Source organism: Stegastes partitus, unplaced genomic scaffold (assembly GCF_000690725.1).
Source record: "Stegastes partitus isolate 25-593 unplaced genomic scaffold, Stegastes_partitus-1.0.2 Scaffold809, whole genome shotgun sequence".
Lineage (NCBI taxonomy): Eukaryota > Metazoa > Chordata > Actinopteri > Pomacentridae > Stegastes > Stegastes partitus.
The window spans coordinates 4,263-24,685 of NW_007578540.1; the positions used below are offsets into that span (position 1 = coordinate 4,263).

Here is a 20,423-nt window from a genome sequence, read left to right on the forward strand (position 1 = left end):
ACTTAGATAAGAAGACTGATGCCACTCTTGTGTCTCTACAGTAAATCTAAAGCTACATTAAGCAGAGAGTTGGCGTAGCTTAGATCGGGAACTGGTGAATGATAAACTTCAGAATCCAGTGTTCATGCTAAGCTAAGCTAAAAATAAGCTGGCTGTATCGCAACACACTTTTTACATTGATTACAATTGTGTGCCTAACTTTTTCATCTGGGTGAATCAAAATGGTATATCATGCTAAATAATACTAAATTTGAAGGTTAATTTTTTTTTTATTTTAGTTCCCAAACACATCGGTAATTACCTAACACATCATGTAAACGAATGTAAACAGGAATAAAAGTGCAGGTAAATGTCTTCTACATTTAACTTGTTCTTTTAAATAAGCACGATATCAAATTCAGTGGAAGTAAAAGGTAGCTCTTCTTTGGACAGAACGTTTTTAAAACATTTCAGTTGAGAATGTCAATGCCCTGACAGCAACAGCTCTGTTCCCAGCCGTACTTTGGTCACACTCTTGTCAAATGCAGTGCTCAATGTTGGCTGTATTGAGAATTTACTTGTGGTGGTGGATGACCAATGTGCATGCAAAGACATTTAGAGAGGCAGAGTGTAACTTAGGTTGTTTTCTAAAGCTACTTTTTACTGATGTTTCATGAACACCTCCCATATATATACACTATATTACACTCGACAGCTGTGCACAGAGAAGACTCTCGTCGCCACTTGTGACTGAAGCAGACACAATTCAGTCAGATGTGTGGTTAAAAATTAGTTAAAAAAAAAAAAAGGCCCCACCCAGACACACACAAACAGATTTGCTGAGCGTCAGGTGCACCGCTGCAACCACAGAAAAGGTTTAGCTGCACTTCGCTGGTTTTTGGTCACATGTGTGATGAATATGCTTTACCTGGAGGGGCTTTGATCTTCTCAGTTACCAAGCAAGTCAAAAGTAAATAAGCATTTCCCAAAATGTTCAAGTTTCTCTTAAAATTTTTAGAAAACTGTGAAAAATATTGTATTTTTTCAGAACACAGGTTTATGTCCCATGTCTGTCAACTAACAGTGAACTCAAACATGTTTGTTGTATTATCACAGAGGACTAAGGAGGTCAGCAGATGATCACATTCAAGAGGTCGGAGCAGTGAGTTTTTGCCAGACACAGTGCAGCAAATGAGCATGAAACACGTACATGGCGCAGTCGTCGGTCCATGGCGTCCAGGTGTGGCTGGATGAGGATGGGACTGAGGCGGTCCCTCACCAGGGATTCTGCCATGAGCATGGACAGCTTGTATTCCTCCTTAGCCAGCAGCTGCAGTCGCAAGTGGGTCGACTTCCTTACCCTGCAGAAAGAGAGCAGCAGGGGAAAAGAGTCAGAGTGGCTTCATGCATTATATGGTGCATCTGCTCAGCAAAAACTGTTAGAATGTATATAACAAATCAAACACGATGGACCGGAAAAGATCACGTCACTGTCATGAGGATCTTTTTCATCTCCTTAAGAATCAATAAAGCCATCACAGGATTCTTATCAGTCTGTACATAACCACCACAGAGAAGACCTCACCTGCAGCACTGGGTCAGTGGCACCAGAATAGACATCTCATCATGGGAGTGTTTTCCAAAGCTGGGGTGAAAAATGGACCCACGATAATATGTTATTTATAAATGACAGCTAGCGTGATGATGTCTGCATTTCAGTGTCTTGAATTATAATGCACTGGTTTACCCTCTGCCATTGTCCAGGTGGATGATGAAGGTCTCATTTCCGAACTTTTCAAACGTCTCATAATGGTGGCGATCCATGTTTCCTGTGTGGAAATACAGCCAACAATTCAGTTAAGAAGAAAAAAACAGAGGTAAACGAAAAGACAAAGCACATTCAGTGGGTTAAGTGTCTGAACTCCAAAACCCAACAACGGGTTTGATGTTATTTTTTTTAAAAGCGCAAAAATGATACCATTTATCAAAGCCCGAAATTATACAAAAAGAAAAAGATGGTTGGACTGTTGACTTTCTGATGATCCTCGAACTAGTCCTCTGTGATGTGCCTTTAGGTTTAAAAACTTCACTAAACCTAAACTAAAACTCACATCTCATTAAATTCACTATGTTCTACACATTTCATTTACAAATTAGTCAAAAAGTTAACTATTTGCAATGACCAGAATAAAAAAAAATTGTGTTTCTCAGCATAACAGAGGAGTTATTATTGAGCTAGCTGTTTACACAGAGCATTACACAGGTATGGAAAGAAGTTTCTATAGTATGTAGAGCTATGACTTTTTCCACTGTTTCCACACTTGTGGGCACTTGGAAAAATGTTGTACATGTTGATTCCATTTTTAAAATTTTTGTAAAATAACCCTAAGAAATTTACCTGTCTTTCTTTCTTTCTTTCTTTCTTTCGTTCGTTTTTAAATCTATGGCATTATAAATTTGTTACACTACACAAAAGCCATTTTGTCTGCCTCTATTCACAGTTGTGCTGTTTCCACAGAGGTGTATGGCTTTATATTGTAGAGAAAAATGAGCCCACTGTGAGTAAAAATGTGACTGGAGCACAAAAACGCCCAGAAACTACTTATTATATTCTTATTATATCACATACTACATTTACACACCTCTACAGTACATAGGTTAAAGTTTTGCCTTGTATCTGCTTGAAGCAAACCTTAGAGGATAAAATTTGTTTGGATGAATTAGCTTCACCTCAGGACACCTTTAAACAATCCACCTCATCGCTCGTTCTGCATCCGAACTCACCCATGAGGAAGTCAAAGATGGTCATGTCCATGATGTCCAGCAGTCGTGTGCCGCTGTCGTAAGGCGGCGTCTGTTTGACCTCCTCACAGTAGTCTGGGTCCACCTCCCACCTAAAGACATTTTCAAATTTGCATTATTTCTTATCTTCTAGAACATATGCATTTTCTTTGGATCACTTAAATGCAATGCTTCCTTTTTTTTAAACGAGTCTTTTCTCATTTATTTATATGATGATTTCAGGAAACTAATCTGTGAGCGTGTTTGTATTTATCCTTGCAAATAAACTGCTTTCCTGCACAGCGGGCTGTGACACAGAATAGCTTACCAACCACAGATCTCTTGCTCAGCTCTCATGAATTATTGCCACTGGTAACCGACAGTGAGTGTAATAAATACCCCGTGATAGCCGGACCTACAGGGCTCTACTCGGCGCTGAATCCCCCAGCGTCTGCCTCTGTGCAGAGCTGTCTGAGCCAACGATCGATCTCTTACTCTGCCTTCTTGCGTTTGTGGTAGGAGCGTCTCCACGGGTTCCTCCAGGTCTTGCGTTTGGCGAGCGCCAGGTCTGGGAGGAAGGCGGCCAGGGATCCTTCTATCTGGTCGGGTTTACCGCACAGAGCGTGCTCGGTGGAGCAGTAGTACGAACACTCGCCGTAGAAGCACACGTTGTTGGCTGAAGGTGAGAAAACGATTACATTCAGACGTATTCTATTATTATGCCACTCAGCGTTTAAAAAGTGACTGCACTCCTTTATGTCCTTTTGTCATTCAATCCACACATACTTAAAGCCCACTTTGATTAAAATTACCTGGGGACATTCACTGACCTGTATTAATTGCTGAGACCGTCAGTAATTTTAATCCTGTGAGGATTTTCCATGTGTATAATATGTAAAATAAAGTTGCATTGCTAATTAACTGTCATGCTTTGGCACAAGGTAAAGTCCCCTGATAATACTAATCCAATGCAAATGAGTATCTCGGCAATTCAGGCCACAAGACTAGCTTTGCTCCACATTTCCAAAGTGTTAATTTTTTGCTGGGCTTTTACTTTTGCATGTTGAAGACGTTGTCGAGGACTTGGATGTGAAACAGCTGATCTGTATTTGTGAAGTATATTTATCACTTTTCTCGCTGCAGCAAAAATCAATATCAGGGCATCTTGAGTTTTTTTTCTCTTCTAGACGTGCTTCTGAAAACCGATAACCTCGCCCAGTTTTCGCCGCGTACCTGGTGAAATGAAGAAGGTCCTCCAGAGCTTTTTGTCTCGGGTAACATCTCGGATCTCCTTTGTCATGTTGACCAGCCTGCCGGCCACAGGAGGGACACGACGGAAGTCCAGGATCCTGCAGGACGCAGACAGATACGGAGGGGTCATGTTCAGGCCAATTCAGCAGAGGGTTTCAGATTTTAAAGTACATCTCCCCAAACTGTATGACAGTGCATGTGTTTCTAAAAACAATGGGTTAGTTGATGTCCTTTGGCCTGCAGATTTGGGCCACTGCAGGATGAGGAGGACGAGTGGCCGCGACACACAGCTCATGGAGGCCATTAAGGTGCTTTAACTCAATCGGTGCAATTTGTGTCAATGATCGAGCATCCTCAGGGAGAATAATTTAGTAAAATCCAAACAGACAGACGTGATACACATATTTATAGATTCAGTTTGACTTACAATTCCCCAGGAGGTCACCATCTCCATCATAATTTAAAAATAAATCAGCTTAGACAAACAAACACCAGCAAAAAGTGACAGACTTTCAAAACCTCTGAGGCAGGAGGGCGGATGCGGATGAGAATACACAAGGGTTTGCTTTAAAATTACGAAATGACCAGTTATCAGTTTGGTCAATTATTGGATCTAATAATAAACCAGCGTTTTTCATATTAATGGTTTTGTTATTTGTATTTAAACTGATTTTGGATAAAATAAGTACATTTAAAAATGTGCTACCTGGGCTAGGATGCAGGTCCCTTTTTCCATCTGTAGTTGATCTGATTGGTTACACAGAATGAGTGACAGCCAATTAACACGACAGAATAAATGTTGAAAATTTCTTTTTTAAATGAAACATTTCATTTCAACAAAGTTTTGAGCTCAGATTTGTGTTATTCTGAATTCTGACACCTAGATTTTCATTTTTTACTGCGAACTCTAAGTAATGGTCACTGATATCATTGACTATTATTGATCGGTATCAACCCTGTAAAACCATATTGGTCGACTCCTAAACCTAAAGTTTTGAACAAACTGAAATTTTGACCTGACAAAATTGTAGGAGGACCAGTAAAGAAACATCAAAGTTGACATAGTTGATCCTGAATGCATGAAACAAAAAAGTCGTGACGATTCATCCTCTGTGAACCATGAATATATAGAAAATGATGACGATCTATCCAACCATTCGTCAGCTGTACCTGTTTTATCACGTAGAGGGTTGCGAGGGGCTTGAGTTGAACGAGCCGACATTGAGCAGGTGAGTTTTGACAACAAGATTTTAAATTTAACTACAAATGTACATCACGCTGCATATTGGTCATTGATCTCCGTTGTTACAAATAATTGGAATCTGCTCTGAAAAAGACTATCGATTGATCCCTGTTTAAAATGAGAAACTGCATGCACACATTTTTAACTAAATCATGTAAACACAAAGCAGAATTACAGGAGCATAGATAAAAACAGAGGAATAAAGTGTTCTATTGTTTTATATTATTGGCTAACCCCTAAAAAAAGCATCTTAAAATCACGCCTTAAGAGCTGCGTATCTACCGAACAACCACGTGCAGGGAGCAGCGACAGGGAGCATCTGTTTGCGCTGCAGAACAGCTTTTTTCACAGCAGATGGGTGTTGAACCCACCATCATTCACTTGGGGGAATCAGCGCTTCGTCCGTCGGGCCGCCGCTGCAGACGACCGTACTCTCCCGGTGACACCATGTGTGATTTAATGTCGCTGCCAAAAGGGGGCACTGTGACATAAGTTAGGGGCTGACAGCTGCACCACATGGTGGTAAACCTCCCTGTGGTTTTTATGTGGCTGTGATTCTACATCCCATTTTTAACTTCCACACAACTCTCTGCTTCAATATATGTGGAGATGAAGGGCTTCCTCCACTACATTCCTGCCACTGATGTATATATTCGATTTTACGAGGCTATTATAATTTTGTGTCTTTGCATTATTTGATGGTCTTTAGTGTCCATACGTATGAATGAAAGATGGAGAGAGAGATTTAATACGGCTGTCTTTCCACTGAAAGAGTGTTGCGTGCCAAATGCTTGTTTTAAGCATGTGCAGCTCATGCCATCACCCAACTACCAGATCAGCACAGGCTCTTTAAAAATTGATACCTCTGACAACACCTAATGGCCAAAGCCTGGAGGCAGAGAGGCAGACTGAGATTAAAGATGGAGGTGGTGGGATGAGACAAGAGAGACGTGGGGAGGACCAGGTGGGGAAAGAGGCCGTCGAACAAATGATGCCATCAAGCGAGCGTGTTGGCGGCCGCGGCGATACAGCCACGTACAGTCATGTCTCTTTCCTCCTCACTGTCAAACACACAGACGGACGCAGGATGAAACACCGTGCGGTTCTGTTTGGCCTGCTGGGCCCGGGCCCGCTGCCATGCTAAAGGGAACAGCTAGGACTGGCTCCCTTTATCACTCCCTCCCTTCCATCTTCAATCCCCACAGTGGCCATTTTAAACTTTTATCCAGGGTGGGAGTGAGCGGCCTGCTAAGAGCCCAACAAGGGTGGGAATTCCACGTATTCCCAGTTGAAAAATGCATAAGACGCCGGTGGGTCTCATCAATTTGGAGCTATATGGTTTAATATTTTAAGGTCACGTCCGGGTCGGTACGTCTTTATATCTGCTGACTACTTAAGTGCACTTCCCAGTTAAATCCAATCACATAATTAATGATGCTTAAAGCGGTGTAGCCTATATAGGAGAAGACAGTGTCTGTGTGCTGCTTTAAAAGAGCCTGTGTGTGTCTGTGGGCCCCCTGGGAGGCAGTGTAGCCTCAGCCTCTGCACCAGCAGCAGCAGCAGCAGCAGCAGCAGCTCTGTGGACAGGCTCTAATTTAGAACAGACAAAATAAGGAAAAAAAATAAAGCGCTGCTTTTGGCAAACCCTGCCTGGCTTATATTTAGAATGGGCACAGGGCCTTTCATGCCTTTGGTTTCCTCCTCTTCCCCTTAACCCACACATATGCCGGAGTGTGTTTTCATGTGTGTGTGTGTACAGAGGAGGACCAGATGTGTAGCAGACTGGTGAAGAGTGCTGCTGCTAATGCAATTGCTGATGAACTGTGTCATTGTGCCTGAAGCCAAAGCAGGATTCAACATCGCTAACCCTCTGTGGCCCCACTCTGTGTGTGTGTGGACATGTGTGTGTGTGACCTCGGTATCATCTTGTGTCAGTATAGACAAACACCAGCACAACAACACGCAGGCACAGTGACGTCAGCTGGACTTTTAAAGGCAGCTGAAGCTCGCTGCTCGATCAGAGAGCCTCGTGAGGATTTCTCTTTTCATTAGAGTCTCTCCGGGCAGGCAGGCGGGCCATAAAGTGTTAGCCTTGTAAAGGCAGTGAAGTCACAGAGCGTGGTGGTTAGCTAAGCAAGGAGGCTGCAGTCATTGTTCAGTCAGATGCTAGCTGCGGGAGGGCGGCATTCATTCTCTATGACTCATGGCCTCTTGGAGCTCAGCCTCCACTGTACGGGCCGGGCTCACACCGCTCGCTGGCTCTGACAAAAAAAAAAAAAAAGCTGAGCTCGATAGGGGAGCATGCAGGAATGAGTAATCTAGAGTACACGGAAGGATGTGCAGAAAATAAATAAAGTATGCCTGCAGCCATGCCTGCACGCTGACACACGTATGCTTGATCTGTAAGGGGGGGGACCTGATCTTAATCCTGAACTAACACGGACGTCAACCTTAATCCAAAGTCTGGGATGTTTTTTTTTTTTAACCTTAAAGAATTGGCGAAATCACAACATTTTTTATCTCTTTATCCTTTGATATTCTGCTAAATGTGGCCAGATTATGCTAATTGAGCAATTATGTAAGAGAATTCATGCATTAATTAGCGAGTCTTCACATAAAATATTGAAAAACGCGAATACAAACACATATCTTAAAGCGTTACTGTGAGACAGTGGTATCCGTGCGCGGTGTTCTCTTTCAGATCGGCGCTCCTCCCAGGTGGTTAATGAGCTGACACGAGGACTGGCAAATTAGCAATCAGGGAGGAACAAAAACCTGCAGGACGTTGGCCCTCAAGGATAGGAAAAAAAAAAAAAAAAAGTACTTGGGAGCTTTGAGCGGATTCAAGAACAACGACTTTTTTTTTTTCCCCCTCCTCTCTTTTTTGAGTTGAAAGTGTTTTTAGCAACAGGGCTGTTTCTGGGTGTTTTGGTGCTCAAGGCCAAACACCCACTGCTGCCCCTGATCTTTTAATAGCTGATTCTTTGAGTGTTTCTTCAGTTAAACTCAGCTTTCTGGTTCGTAACAAGTCGTTTCCTGGTTGTGAACATCTTCCGCACATGATAGCATGGAACACAAAAAGCCTGGTTCTTTATAAAAACTACAAAAAAAAGTGCAGTTATTTCTGTTATCACTATGAGAAGCTCTCTTATGGTTGTCGTGGTAATCCTTATTTTAGTTCATTTCATTCATAGTTGTCTGCCTAGCCCTATAAAACTATATAGTTAATACTAATTATTGGTTAACACAAGAAGGTTGTGGATCAGAACTTGAAGGTTGGTCTTTCTGTGTGGAGGTTGCATGTTCTGCCCGTGTCTGTGTGGGTTCCCTCTGGGTTCTCCTGCTTCTTTTCACAGTCCAAACACATGCATGGTATTTAGTGATTCCAGACTGCAGCTCCCTGCAACCCTCTACAGGATAAAGCCAGAATAGCAAATGGACGGATGGAAAACTTTCATTTCTTTCCCGATGCAGCTCTAAATGCCGTATTACTGAGGCATCTGATAACTGAAAAGCTCTAAAAAAAATCTCGGGAAGGCTCCTCAACAGGGATTTCAATGTTGATGTCCACTTGAAAACTGGGTCATATTTCATGTAAATGTCTCAAAACCTCTTTTCAACCAGATGAAACACGGTTATGGTTTAATCATTGTGATAATTTGGTCAGTTGTTGGTATAAAGAGAGATTATATTTATTACTTCTCCAAAGTCATAGTGGACACAAATGCGCAAAAGGGCGTAACTTCACAGCATTAAATAATAAATAAATAAATATGGCACTATACAGGCTGTGTGATGCCAACAGGAAACTTCTAGGAAACAACTGCAAACAATAATATGAACTAAAATGTACATGCACAAGGATGTAAAAGCTTCGACTGCTCCCAGACAGAACGCACCTACAGTCCTTTTAATACAAGTTGTGCGTGTTCTTATCTGCAGCAGCTGGTTAGCTCAGTAGTTTAGGACACAGGTTAGCAATATTAAGCTCGTTGGTATGATCCCATCCTGGAGAATTGATTTTCTTGCTGCTCTCACTTGCTAGATCTTTTTGTCGCCGCCAAACTGATGACGGGCGATTATGTGCAGAGGATTTTCACGATCGCAAACGCAGGTAAAATATGGTCCAAATGTGAACAAAACTTTTCAAGCTGAACATTTTGGATCTCTGTTTGCAATAGCTGCGACTGGCATAACACCTCATTATGGGTAATGAAGGCACACAAGGTGTTGACAAGGAAGAAGAATATAAGGAAGGAAAAAGTCTCAGATTTTAGTTCTTTTTAATCCTGTCTATTGTAAACCCAGCTATGTTAAAGTAGTTTAACCAGCAGCATCACTGTAAATGTGCTTCATACGGTGGCCGACGGGAGCACATGCGTATACAGAAACAAGCTGCATATACAAGATACACACAACGGAAGTGCCACAGGCCTCTAGGGGCAGTTTTTAAGGCTGACTGTGATTATATGGGTGCTGAAGTGGTGTTTTACTACCGTCTCCCTGTGCTCTCTCTGTTTTTAATTTTTATCCATGAAGATGAGAGAATACAAACCTTCTCATACAGCTTTTCCCTCAACTAACCTTATTTGTCTCACTCAGGTGAAAAGCTCACTACTGCCCCTAGAGGCCTGTGGCACTTCTGTTGCATTACTGGATTTGCAGCATTTTCCTTTTGCAGCTTCTGTTTATGCAACACATTCATGTACAAGCAGCTCATTTGTCCATATGCACGCCATTTGCCCCCATCATATGCAAAAAGTCGCTGAAATCTACTGCTCAACTAAAACCACCATTGCCAGCATCGCTCACAGACACTCGTCATATTTTTTTTTAACCCACAAACAGCAATAAAGCTGCTGCTTGCTGCCTCTGTTTTGTGGCGTTTCAGAGGTGTTATCGGACACTTGTTCTCTGTTAAAGCTCGTGGTGCTCTGGGTGTTCAGTCTTTATTAAGATCCCATACGGGCAATTTTGCTCGCAGCATAACAGCCGGATAGATAAAGATGTAAGAAACCACAACAACAACACAATGCAGACGACGAGGGTGGGTGAGGCCTCAGCTCTGTGGAGCAAGTTATGGAAAAGCAGTCCTGTCATGTGCTTTATGGGGGGAAGTGTGGTTTTCAGTTGGCCAGAATAAAAAAAATAAAAAACTGACAGATGATGATGTGACCATGTAATGTTCCAAACACAAAACACCACACACACACACACCAGTAGTGGAAATTAATTAAGCACATTTACTCAAGTATTGCTCTTGTATTTCCACGTGACGCCACTTTATACTCCGTCTCCACTGTGTCTCAGAGGGGAAATATTCTTCTTTCTCCTTCACTGCATTCGTCTGACAGCCGCAGTTATGAATAAAATGGGGATTTTACACAATATAACAAGCGCTTAAAAACACAACGCACTGTTGAAAATTGAACCAGTGCTTTCTATTTCTTTTGTTTTTCCTTCTGACATTTCACAAAAAGCAGTGCGGAGTCATATTTCAGATATCTGAGTTGCTAACAGCTCAATCAATTAGTGATTTTTTTTCCCCGTCTCTAACATGGTTTAATTTCAGTGAATGATCCAAAATGTCACCGAAAATCAAAGATTAGAAAAAATTAAAAACAAAAAAAGAAAACAGATTTGTGGATCAGAGCTTTTTTTTTTTGCGTCTTTTCTCTCACAAAACTGCATAAATTAATTCAAACAGTAACATGCTGCTGACACACTGATGCTTCACTATTAATAAGTAAACAATGTCAAATCTAATAATATATCAGAGGGAGAAAGCCTGTACTTTTACTTTAACAATTTAACTACATTTTGCTGCTAACGCTTGTGTACTTTCATGTAAGTTGGACTTTTCATTCTTGTAACGGAGCCACGTTGACATATTGGTGCTTTTACTCAGCTGAAGGATCTGAATAGTACATCTTCCACTACTGACACACACACACACACACACACACAAAAGACTGCCCAAACATTGTGACAGGCTGGTTTCCACCTACTTGTCCAGATGAAAGGCTGCGATCTCGGCGTTGTGTCTTTCAAAGTCAGAGAAATAGAAGAAGTCTGGCGGGGTTTCCTGCTCCCGGGTCTGCCTGCAGGAGCACAAGGGAAAAAAAAAAGTTAGCTGAGAGGTCGTGGGTTTTAATCTTCGCGTGGAGCCGCTCGGCAACACGCGACCTGTTTGAAGCTTTGTGCAGAGGATTAACACGGGAGCCATGATTCACACATCTGGATACGCAGTTTTTTTTTGCAAAAACAAAACACAACATATTGGAAAAAGCCACATCACAGTGTTGGATCGGTGAACTCCACATGTCCACAGATGTTTAAGCAGCCCAGTGGGTGATAAAAACGCTCGGGCTTTACACCTGTGTACCTAATACCGCCAACAGCATTTGCGAGCAATAACCGACACACAATAAACGAGTGTCCTTGCCTCACAACTCGTCTGAGTTACCGTGGGCGTTTTTTGTGGGGCAGCCAGGAGAAGGAGACAATCCAAGGTCAAAGACTTCCTCCTGAAGCATCCTCTCCTGTTCTCTGGTCTGTACCTATTTCTGTCCGGCTCTGATCCTTTCTCCCCCCCCTCTACCCCACCCCAACCAAAAAAAAAAAAAAAAAAACTGCTTTCCACACACATTCTGCCTTAAAGCTCTTACTGGAGGGAAAAGAGGCTCTTAAAGGCTTAAATCCCAGAGCTGATGGAACATGGGCCAGGACGGAGCGGGACAGACAGGATGGCCAGGGGTAAAAAGGCGAAGTCAAAGGAAGTGGAGGTGAAAAGACTCCTTTAGAAGGTGCTGGGTATAGAAAATATGCTAATATCTTTGAAGAACACAAAAGGGAGCAGCGCAGTCCATCATCAACTCAGTCTTTTCTACAGAGGAGCTGCATATTTTAGTTATTTTTCCTTTTATACACACTGCCTTCTCTTTGCTTTCTTTTTTTTTTTTTTTTTCATATTGACAACAGTAAATACTTTCCAGGAAGGCAGCTGAGTGTAATGATTTGGACTGCAGCCTCTGCCATTTCTACTTCAGCTAGTTGAGGGAGGATGAGAAGAATGGAAACTATCTTGGCAACTTCTCTCTTTCTCCCCTTCTCTCTCTCTCTCTCTCTCTCTAGTCCCTCTGGATGCCTCTCTCTGTTTATTTCGCTCAAAATCCTCCATCTCACCTCCTCTGCTTCACTGCTCTCCCTTACTCTGAATTGTTTTCTCTGTTTTTTTTTTCTTTCTCCGCTGTGCATCCGTGGCTTAATTCTTTATATCTGTCTGAATCTCCCTCTTTTTTTTTCTTCTCCCTCCGTTCCATCCGTCACTCCCTTTCCTCAGCTGGCTGGCTGATTGTAACTCCGCAGCTGCGTGGCTGACATATGCACCAGTCATTAACTAACCCAACATGGAGCCCAGAAACACACTCATCCACTAAAAATTCCCCAATTTCCTCCTCCTCCTCTCTTTGTCACTTTTTTTCTCTGATCTTTCTCCATCCTCAATCTCCCCGGCGAACATTTGACAGACAGCCACATGCAGATGGGTGGCCAAGTTAGACCAAAGTAGAAAGTTTGATGATGAATTCTGTATTTAAAAAAAGTATTGTTTCGGGCCTGTCGAACAATGTTTAACTCTTCTATGTTCAGGATCAGAATTTACTATATAAAGGCAATCAAATCCGCCCTTTTTTTTTTCCCTCAATCTGGGTTTCCTCGCTCTCTCCTGCTCTCGCCTCTCTCCCGAGCGGTCACCGAGGCTCTGCCAGCAAAGGCCGAGCGCTGTCTGTTGATTGTATCTCTCTCTTCTTCTGGATAGCCTCGCTTCAGGGACACGGCTCGCTCTCCGCATCAAGGAAAAATGATACTGACTTTGAAAACAGAGAGCGGTGTCTATTTACACCAGCGCTGCTCGGCCTCGCAGCAGGACAATATCATTCACGCCGACGCATGAGGCGACTACGACTGTTTTATCAACGGGGACAGTTGTGCACAGTCGGTCGCCTAATTTATATCCTGCCAAATGGGAGGAAAATTAGTCTTGGATGAATAAATCAGTGATATCTTTCAGAGGCTATCATAGATGACATTTGGAAGAAACGTGCGGAAGTAAAGTTAGAGGTGGAAGGATTAAAGCTGCGATTCAGCTCGTTTTGGTGGAACAACGTGGAAGACTAAAAATTACATGTTTTGTTTTGTGTGTTGTTGTTTTTTGGCCAGTTGACAGAGGCGGGTTCACGGCAATTTAGAATGACATAACTGGTGCAATATCATTAGGAAATATACTAAGAGTGGAAGGATAAGATTGAAACCACTCTCATGTCTGCTTTCCAGCAGTTAGTTAGCTTAGCTTAGCATAAAGATGACAACAGGAAGAAACACATCTACCTACTAACACTTGGACAGCTCATCAATGAACATATTTTGTTAGAAAACTGGAAAACAGAATGCTTTTTTATTTACAGCAGCAAAACTGAAACACTGGTTCACTGGGGGCTCAAACATTTTCGTAACATGCGCTTCTTCCATTTTTTCCCACCCCATTGGATTAGATGTTCTGTATGATGTGTAAGGATTCTAAATTTGTGATTTCTGATATTGGGCAATGTAAATAAAGTTAACCTGGCTGGATTATGCCCGAGATTTAGTAGGATACACCTTTTTTTTTTCAGTGAAGGATGTTTGCATGAATTCCCCAAATGTTTTTGGTGTTCTTTGTCATCTTGCCAGGCCACCCTCACAGATCTCCAATCTTTTTGGACAGATTCAAGACAGCAGCTTCTCCTTGTTCCAGTTTAAATGCTAAGCCCAGCTAACTGGCTACTGGTTGTAACTTCCCATTTAAGGGACAGGTATAAGACTGGTATCAGTGATCTCATTTACTCTGGGCAAGAAAGTGATGCTGTGACCAATGGCATCAACCAAAACCACAGTCAGTCTAGCATCGGGTTATGCTGGACTGATTGCTACCAACGGCTACGTTGGGTTGGTCTGCACCAGCTACTACACCTGTGCATACCAGTCAGCAATCCTTGCCTCCAAAGCCGCAAACAGACTACATTTATTACAAGTACCACTACTGCTAAAGGAGGCAGACAAAAAGCTAAACATTTGACACAATAAACAGGAAAGAAAGGGAGAAGCAGAGCAAGACATTCAGTCTAAAATTAGCAGGTAACTTTGCAAAACAGGTGCTTGAGTGTCGCAATTATATGTAACAATTCAAAACTGGCCACTTTACGGAGAGATTCAATGTCATTAGATGAAATATGCTGATTGGACACATAATTATAGCCGCTGAAAGGTGAAGTGATAAATGTTAATGATCTGGTTGGTCACCATCGATTATCTGGTGATGGTGTGATGTTCTGCTGGGAAGCCCACTTGGTGTTCATTTGGATGTTACTTTGACATATACCCCCCCACGTATGGTGACGGTACTCCCCAACACCTTCTCCCAGCAGGCCAATGTGCCTTGCCACAAAGGAAAAACAGCTCAGGAAGTGCTAGAGGAACATGACAAAGAGCCATAAACTACCTCTAAACATTAAAAAAAAATCTCAATTACTAATTTTAAACGCTGAAGATATTGGAGATATTGGCACAATGTGACATAGAAAGAAATAAAACAAAGAAAGCAAATTTCCAGCAACGATTGCGATGATCTTATATGGTAAAATAAATCTAACCCAGTTAACCAGGGAAAAAAAATACCACAGACAAAATGTCTGATAGTGGAGCTCCAGCTTGCCAGTATTGCATGACCGTGCTGACCGTACAGGAGCGTAGTCATGGAGATTTCGAGGAGGATAAGAATGAGCAAACATTCTAGTGCAATGATTCATGGTCACTCAGCCTTAAAGAAACCCACGAGAATACTTCACACAGTCCCACTACATTGCTCAGCCTGTATAGGGGAAGATACCACAATAAGCTGCTTTATTCATGAGCCCCAATACGCAGCGAAAAACCGACTCAATGATAGGTGCGCGCGCTTTGTGCCGCGGCTTTTCTACGTGAATGACAGTACGAGCGAACAGCATGTGAATGGAAGCATGTGTTTGCATTTGAGATAAATTTCTCTGCTTGTGGCCCCGGTCTTGAAACGTGGCTGCACTGATGCTCTCCTCTTCCCCCCCGTGAATGCCAGCCAGGAAGCAGGAAGGCTGGATAATTACCATGATCCACGACCAATTCAAATGTCAATAAAGTTATTTAAAGCATGGCATTACGCCCTCACCCCCCCACCGACTGAGAGAGGACAAGTAAAAAGAGTGAAGAGGGCAAGAAAGACGAAAAAAAAAAAGGCACTGAAGTCAAATTGGCAGATTAACGGGGACGGTGCAGAGGACGAGCAACAGTCGATGTTTCTCAGTGTTCTTTGAACTAACAAATATGCAGCTGTTATGCATTATGTAACATTAGGTTTGACTCCTCTAACAGCAGCACCTGTGTTCTGGAAAATCTGAGCGTGTTCTGATCAAGCAAACCATTAGGGGTATGTTGTTACGAGGAAGCAGCACCGTACGGCAAGGAGGAAACATACATAAATGCATGACCACATAATAAAGTCTATAAATGTTTGAGCACACAGTATGCACTAAGCTCTGAGAAAACAGGGAGGAGGGCAGAGATGCTGGTTGCTCAAGAGCTACTGGTCCCTTTCACTTTGAACCGCCTGGTTGAGCTTAACCTTTAAAATATTTACTAATCCACAGCGGATTTACGCTGAATGAAAAGTAGCTATCTCTCGCCAGGCTGCCAGATGAAGCCAAAATTTCTTCTTCTGCTCAGCCAGGAAAAAGATTTTTAATAGATAGGACTTGGTGGTGTCACTATAGCCGCCTGTCTCCATCGACATTAGCTCCTTTATCATTAGCAGCAGGTGAGCCGAGCGTGCCCAGTGTGACCCCGGCTCCGCTGTAAACACATAGTTTACACTGGGTGGCCAGACAGTTTCTTGGCTGCGTCCTGCGCTCCGAGGGGCCCCGGCAGCCTCCCGGGCAGCCGAGGTCCATCAGCAAACACACAGCGGTGTGAAAATATAAAGGTGACTGAGAGCGCTGCATCTGGAAAGTCTACCTGTGCATACAAGCTGACCTCTGCAACACCCGCAGGAGAGACGGGGGGGAAGGCGGGGTAATAAGGAAGAGGCATTTCCTTTTGCCCTGTTTCTGACATCAAGTTGGAAAAAAGGTATTTTGCAGCGAGCCGGAGAATAAAAATACACTCACTAGATTCACTGTGTCCAGTGTGTTGCTTAAAATGAGTTGAAACTGAAATGCACACACAGAGCACATATTAACCCTCTGATTCCCAGGTAGATTTATTTATTTCACAACTTTACTCACTATGGTCTCATTTTCCACTGCAATATAAAGTCCTGCACCTCTATGCAAACAGCACAAGCTTGGCTAGAAGCAGAGAAATCTCCAAAGTAATAAGAATTTTATTATATATTTCACAAAAGTTGAAAAAACCTGAAATCAACATGTGCAATATTTTTTTTTGAAGTGGCCACACGTGTTGCCAACACCGGAGAAAAAAAAAGTGGCTGCACAGACTATAGATATGTCGCTACTTGCATTTGTTTCCATGTCTGCCTCCTGTCTGCTCTGTGTAAACACAGCCTGCAGTTCATCCCAGTTCAGCCAAAACGTCCCTGAATGTTTCTCACGTGACGACGATTCACAGCTGAGGCCCTCATGGCTTCACTGTTGCACCAAAAAGTGCACAATCTTTTGTGTTTTGCAGAATCTGGTTGGAGAAAATGCTTTATTTTTTTGCAAATTTTGAAATGCAACATGTAGAATAAAGTATTTCTGATAAAATATCAGAATTTTAAGCATAGATTTATATCATTTTTCCAACAGAGCTGCATGCCACATTAGCTTAAGGACTATCAGAAAGCTGAAAAACCAATGATTCTTTCTGTTATAACAGTTTCTTGCTCTTATAAATGACATAACTTTGGCAATTTTTAAAAAATATTGCCTTTAAAACACGAGTTTTTTGGGTTCAGATGCTGAACACAGACCTCTGTGGATTTACAGCACAAGTCTAAATGGTCACAACCAGGGGTGCAATGGATCACAAAGCTCACAGCTCAAACTGTGTCACGGCTTTGAGTCACAGATCAGATCATTTTTCAGATCAAGACAAACATAAAGAAAGTGGGGGAGACAAATACTGCCGTGACTGTCACTGTCAGCCGCTTTTATCACTCTCTGTTTGTGTGAACTCACATCTGCTTTGTGCTGCATCTTGTCACTGCAACTCGGCATCGAGATTCAGGGAATTATTCCTCTCAGAGGAAAAGGTATGTTTTCAGCGCCGAAAGTCGATCTGTTCTGTAAGCAACATTATGCATAAACTATCAGGCTGAACTGTATGAAACTTGGTGGAGAACAGCAGCAGCATTGATCCTGTAATTCACACTATGAGGGTTAAACTTTACAATGGATTTAAACGCAGCATGGGCTCAGATGGTACAGCTTTACCTACATTTCCCATAATGCAACTTGAAAGCATGGATCACCTCTGCCTGGTAAACACCCATCTCTTTCAAAATCTATGTGTTAGTTTGTAACACAGGCTTAGAGCCACATAAGAAATTCACTTTATTCATAACGAGTGAACTGAACTTCATGTCTCAGTGATCAGAGCGTTCCTTTAACTCCCCCGCTCACAGAAACCGCCACCACCAACATGTAAAAAAGTTACAAAAGCGTAGCTACGAGTTCACTTTTTTCCCCCATTTTATTTTCAAATATTTAATTCCAAATATGTACAAAATGTTCCTTCTTTGTAAATGCACCCTCAGTTGAGCACTTCTGGGTGCTCACACACCCCAAATCCATGTTTTAAGACATCAGCATATCATCCCAGTGGCTCCAAGTCATTCATTATGGAGAAGAATTCCAAACTTGTGACAGTCCAAATTATGCACAAAGCCTTTCACTGTGAATTCCTTCCTCACAACTCATTATACATGCTTTATTTTATTTAATTTTTTCGCGCTTTTCATGTTTTTCATGGTTCAGCTGCTCACTTTTGAACAATCCGTGCTCACGCTGCATTGTGTGGTTTCATCTGCGGCAAAAAAAAAAAACTCATCAAACTGTTGTTTCACTTGACAATGAAAGTGAATATCTTTACCATGTCACAGCGCATTTGGGTAAAGAGAGGAGAGGATATTTTATGTAGTTTCAAAGTCAAACGGCCAATCGATCACCATAAGCCTATAGCTATGGTCGCAGGCCAAAGCGTGGAGGGGAAGCAGAGCGGAGGAGTAAAAAAGATATGCTGTAAAATATAAAAGGACAAGGGCATCTTCCAGCCCCAGCGGGTTCCCACCAAAGGGCTGACTCCACACACTTGTCACACATCATCCGTCAAACCCACGGCCACGGCAAAGTGAGTGCACAAAACTTACACACTGGTGCGGACACATCTATACACAAACACGGAAACACGCTGTACGTGCACGCAGAGGAGTGTTTCTAAACCTCAAGAGGGAGGTGTTGAGTTCCAAAGTGGCAGGTGAGCTTTAAACGCATATGGGTAAGATAGCAAATCCCATTTGTGGGTCGGAAAATTAAAAAAAAAACCTCATACCGTGGGGACAATGGAGATGAGAGGAGGCGGTACATTGTTTTATCTCAAGCATAACGCTTGTGGAAGCTGACCTTTTGAGCAATGACATTTGATAAATCGAGGGAAGAAAAAAAATCCTTTTACCAGCATATGAGACAGGCGTACCTGCATGTTTGCATCTGACGATACGTGTTACTGTTTACTGGCCTTTTGCTGCTATAACCCGCCGCCGCAATCTTACGTCCGCGATGAGGAGTCGGTGCGCAAACGGGAAGCCGTGACAGGTTATTTTGTATGACTAAGTGCTCCGTGGGTGGCACGCTGAGATGACATTTTCTGTATGTGATGAGAGCATATGCAGGAAAGAAGGAAAGAAAGAAAGTGTGAGAGATGGATAGAAATAATTAAATAAGGAGTGAAGGTAAGAGAGAATGAAAAAAAGGGGGATGGAAAAGGGAAAAAAAATAGGCAAAGTAAAAGAAAACAAGGGAAATGTATATGAAAGAAAGAAAAAAAGCAAAAAGAAAGATCCACCAAGACATGAAAACCATATTAACAACCCTTTTATTAAAGTAAACAGTGAGAGAAGGAAAGAAAGAAAGAAAGAAAGAAAGAAATAGGGGAAAAATAAGAAATAAAGGTATGAGAAAACAATAAGAAGGAAGGAGAAGGAAAAAAGAAGAGAGGAAAAGTACAAGAAAACAAAGAAAATGTGTAAGAAAGAAAGAAAGAAAGAAAGAAGAAAGAAAGAAAACAAAAAGAAGGAAGGAGAAGGAAGAACACAAAAGAAAGAAAGAAAGAAAGAAAGAAAGAAAGAAAGAAAGAAAGAAAGAAAGAAAGAAAGAAAGAAAGACTTTAATATTAACCCGTCACATAAACTAATTGTTTTTAACTACATCTAACTGTTAGTTTAGTGCTACAGTGTGATTCCTCGGTGAGAGGCCTTCATATATCCTCCACCAGCTGAGCATATTTTAAGAGCTGAATGTTGTTTTTTCTTCCCACAAAAAAATTCTAAGGAATACTTTTCAAGACTTGATAACAGCCAGCAACAAAAAAAAAGACACAAGCTGATTTCAGGCCAAAAATATCAGCCTTCAAAACCTCATAAAGTCAGACCTTATAGCGCGTACAGGCATAATGAGTCGGGTAGTAAAAAATTTCACCCAAGGTTTTTTTAACAGGCACACCACAAACACCCAAGGGCTCTTTAAATAACCTTCACACCGTGATCCAGGTGTGTGCGCCGCTTTGGTTTCGTGTGTGTGTGTGTGTGTGTCGCAGTTTCTAAGTGTGATGGCTGTCATAGCTCCCCAGGCGCTGCAGCGCTCTTCATCCTCTTCCTTCTCCTCGACTCCCTTCAGATCGCAGGCCTGACACACAGAGAGACAGCTGTTTCCTTCTAGCAAAGCTCGCTCTACCTCCCTCTCTCTATCGCTTGCTCTCTCTATTTGACACATTAACACACACACAAACACGCACACATTGACACATACATATTTCTTATAGACACATTAGAACCAGACCAATACTGGATGCTGGCATGTAAAAATTCAAATACACATCGATCAAC

At 42.2% G+C, this 20,423-nt stretch overlaps 1 protein-coding gene across 1 annotated transcript in view; it reads right to left on the bottom strand.

The window, feature by feature from the left end:
- The window catches only part of LOC103365080 (extracellular serine/threonine protein kinase FAM20C-like), a 63,490-nt gene that overhangs the window by 1,399 nt on the left and 41,668 nt on the right, over positions 1 to 20,423 (bottom strand). Inside the window, exons 4-10 of the mRNA XM_008292416.1 lie at positions 11,263 to 11,355; positions 3,994 to 4,109; positions 3,256 to 3,436; positions 2,764 to 2,873; positions 1,727 to 1,808; positions 1,565 to 1,624; positions 1,190 to 1,340 (exon numbers count right to left, since the gene is read on the bottom strand). Of these exons, the coding sequence (XP_008290638.1) occupies positions 1,190 to 1,340; positions 1,565 to 1,624; positions 1,727 to 1,808; positions 2,764 to 2,873; positions 3,256 to 3,436; positions 3,994 to 4,109; positions 11,263 to 11,355 (793 nt within the window). The remainder of the gene's footprint in view (positions 1 to 1,189; positions 1,341 to 1,564; positions 1,625 to 1,726; positions 1,809 to 2,763; positions 2,874 to 3,255; positions 3,437 to 3,993; positions 4,110 to 11,262; positions 11,356 to 20,423) is intronic.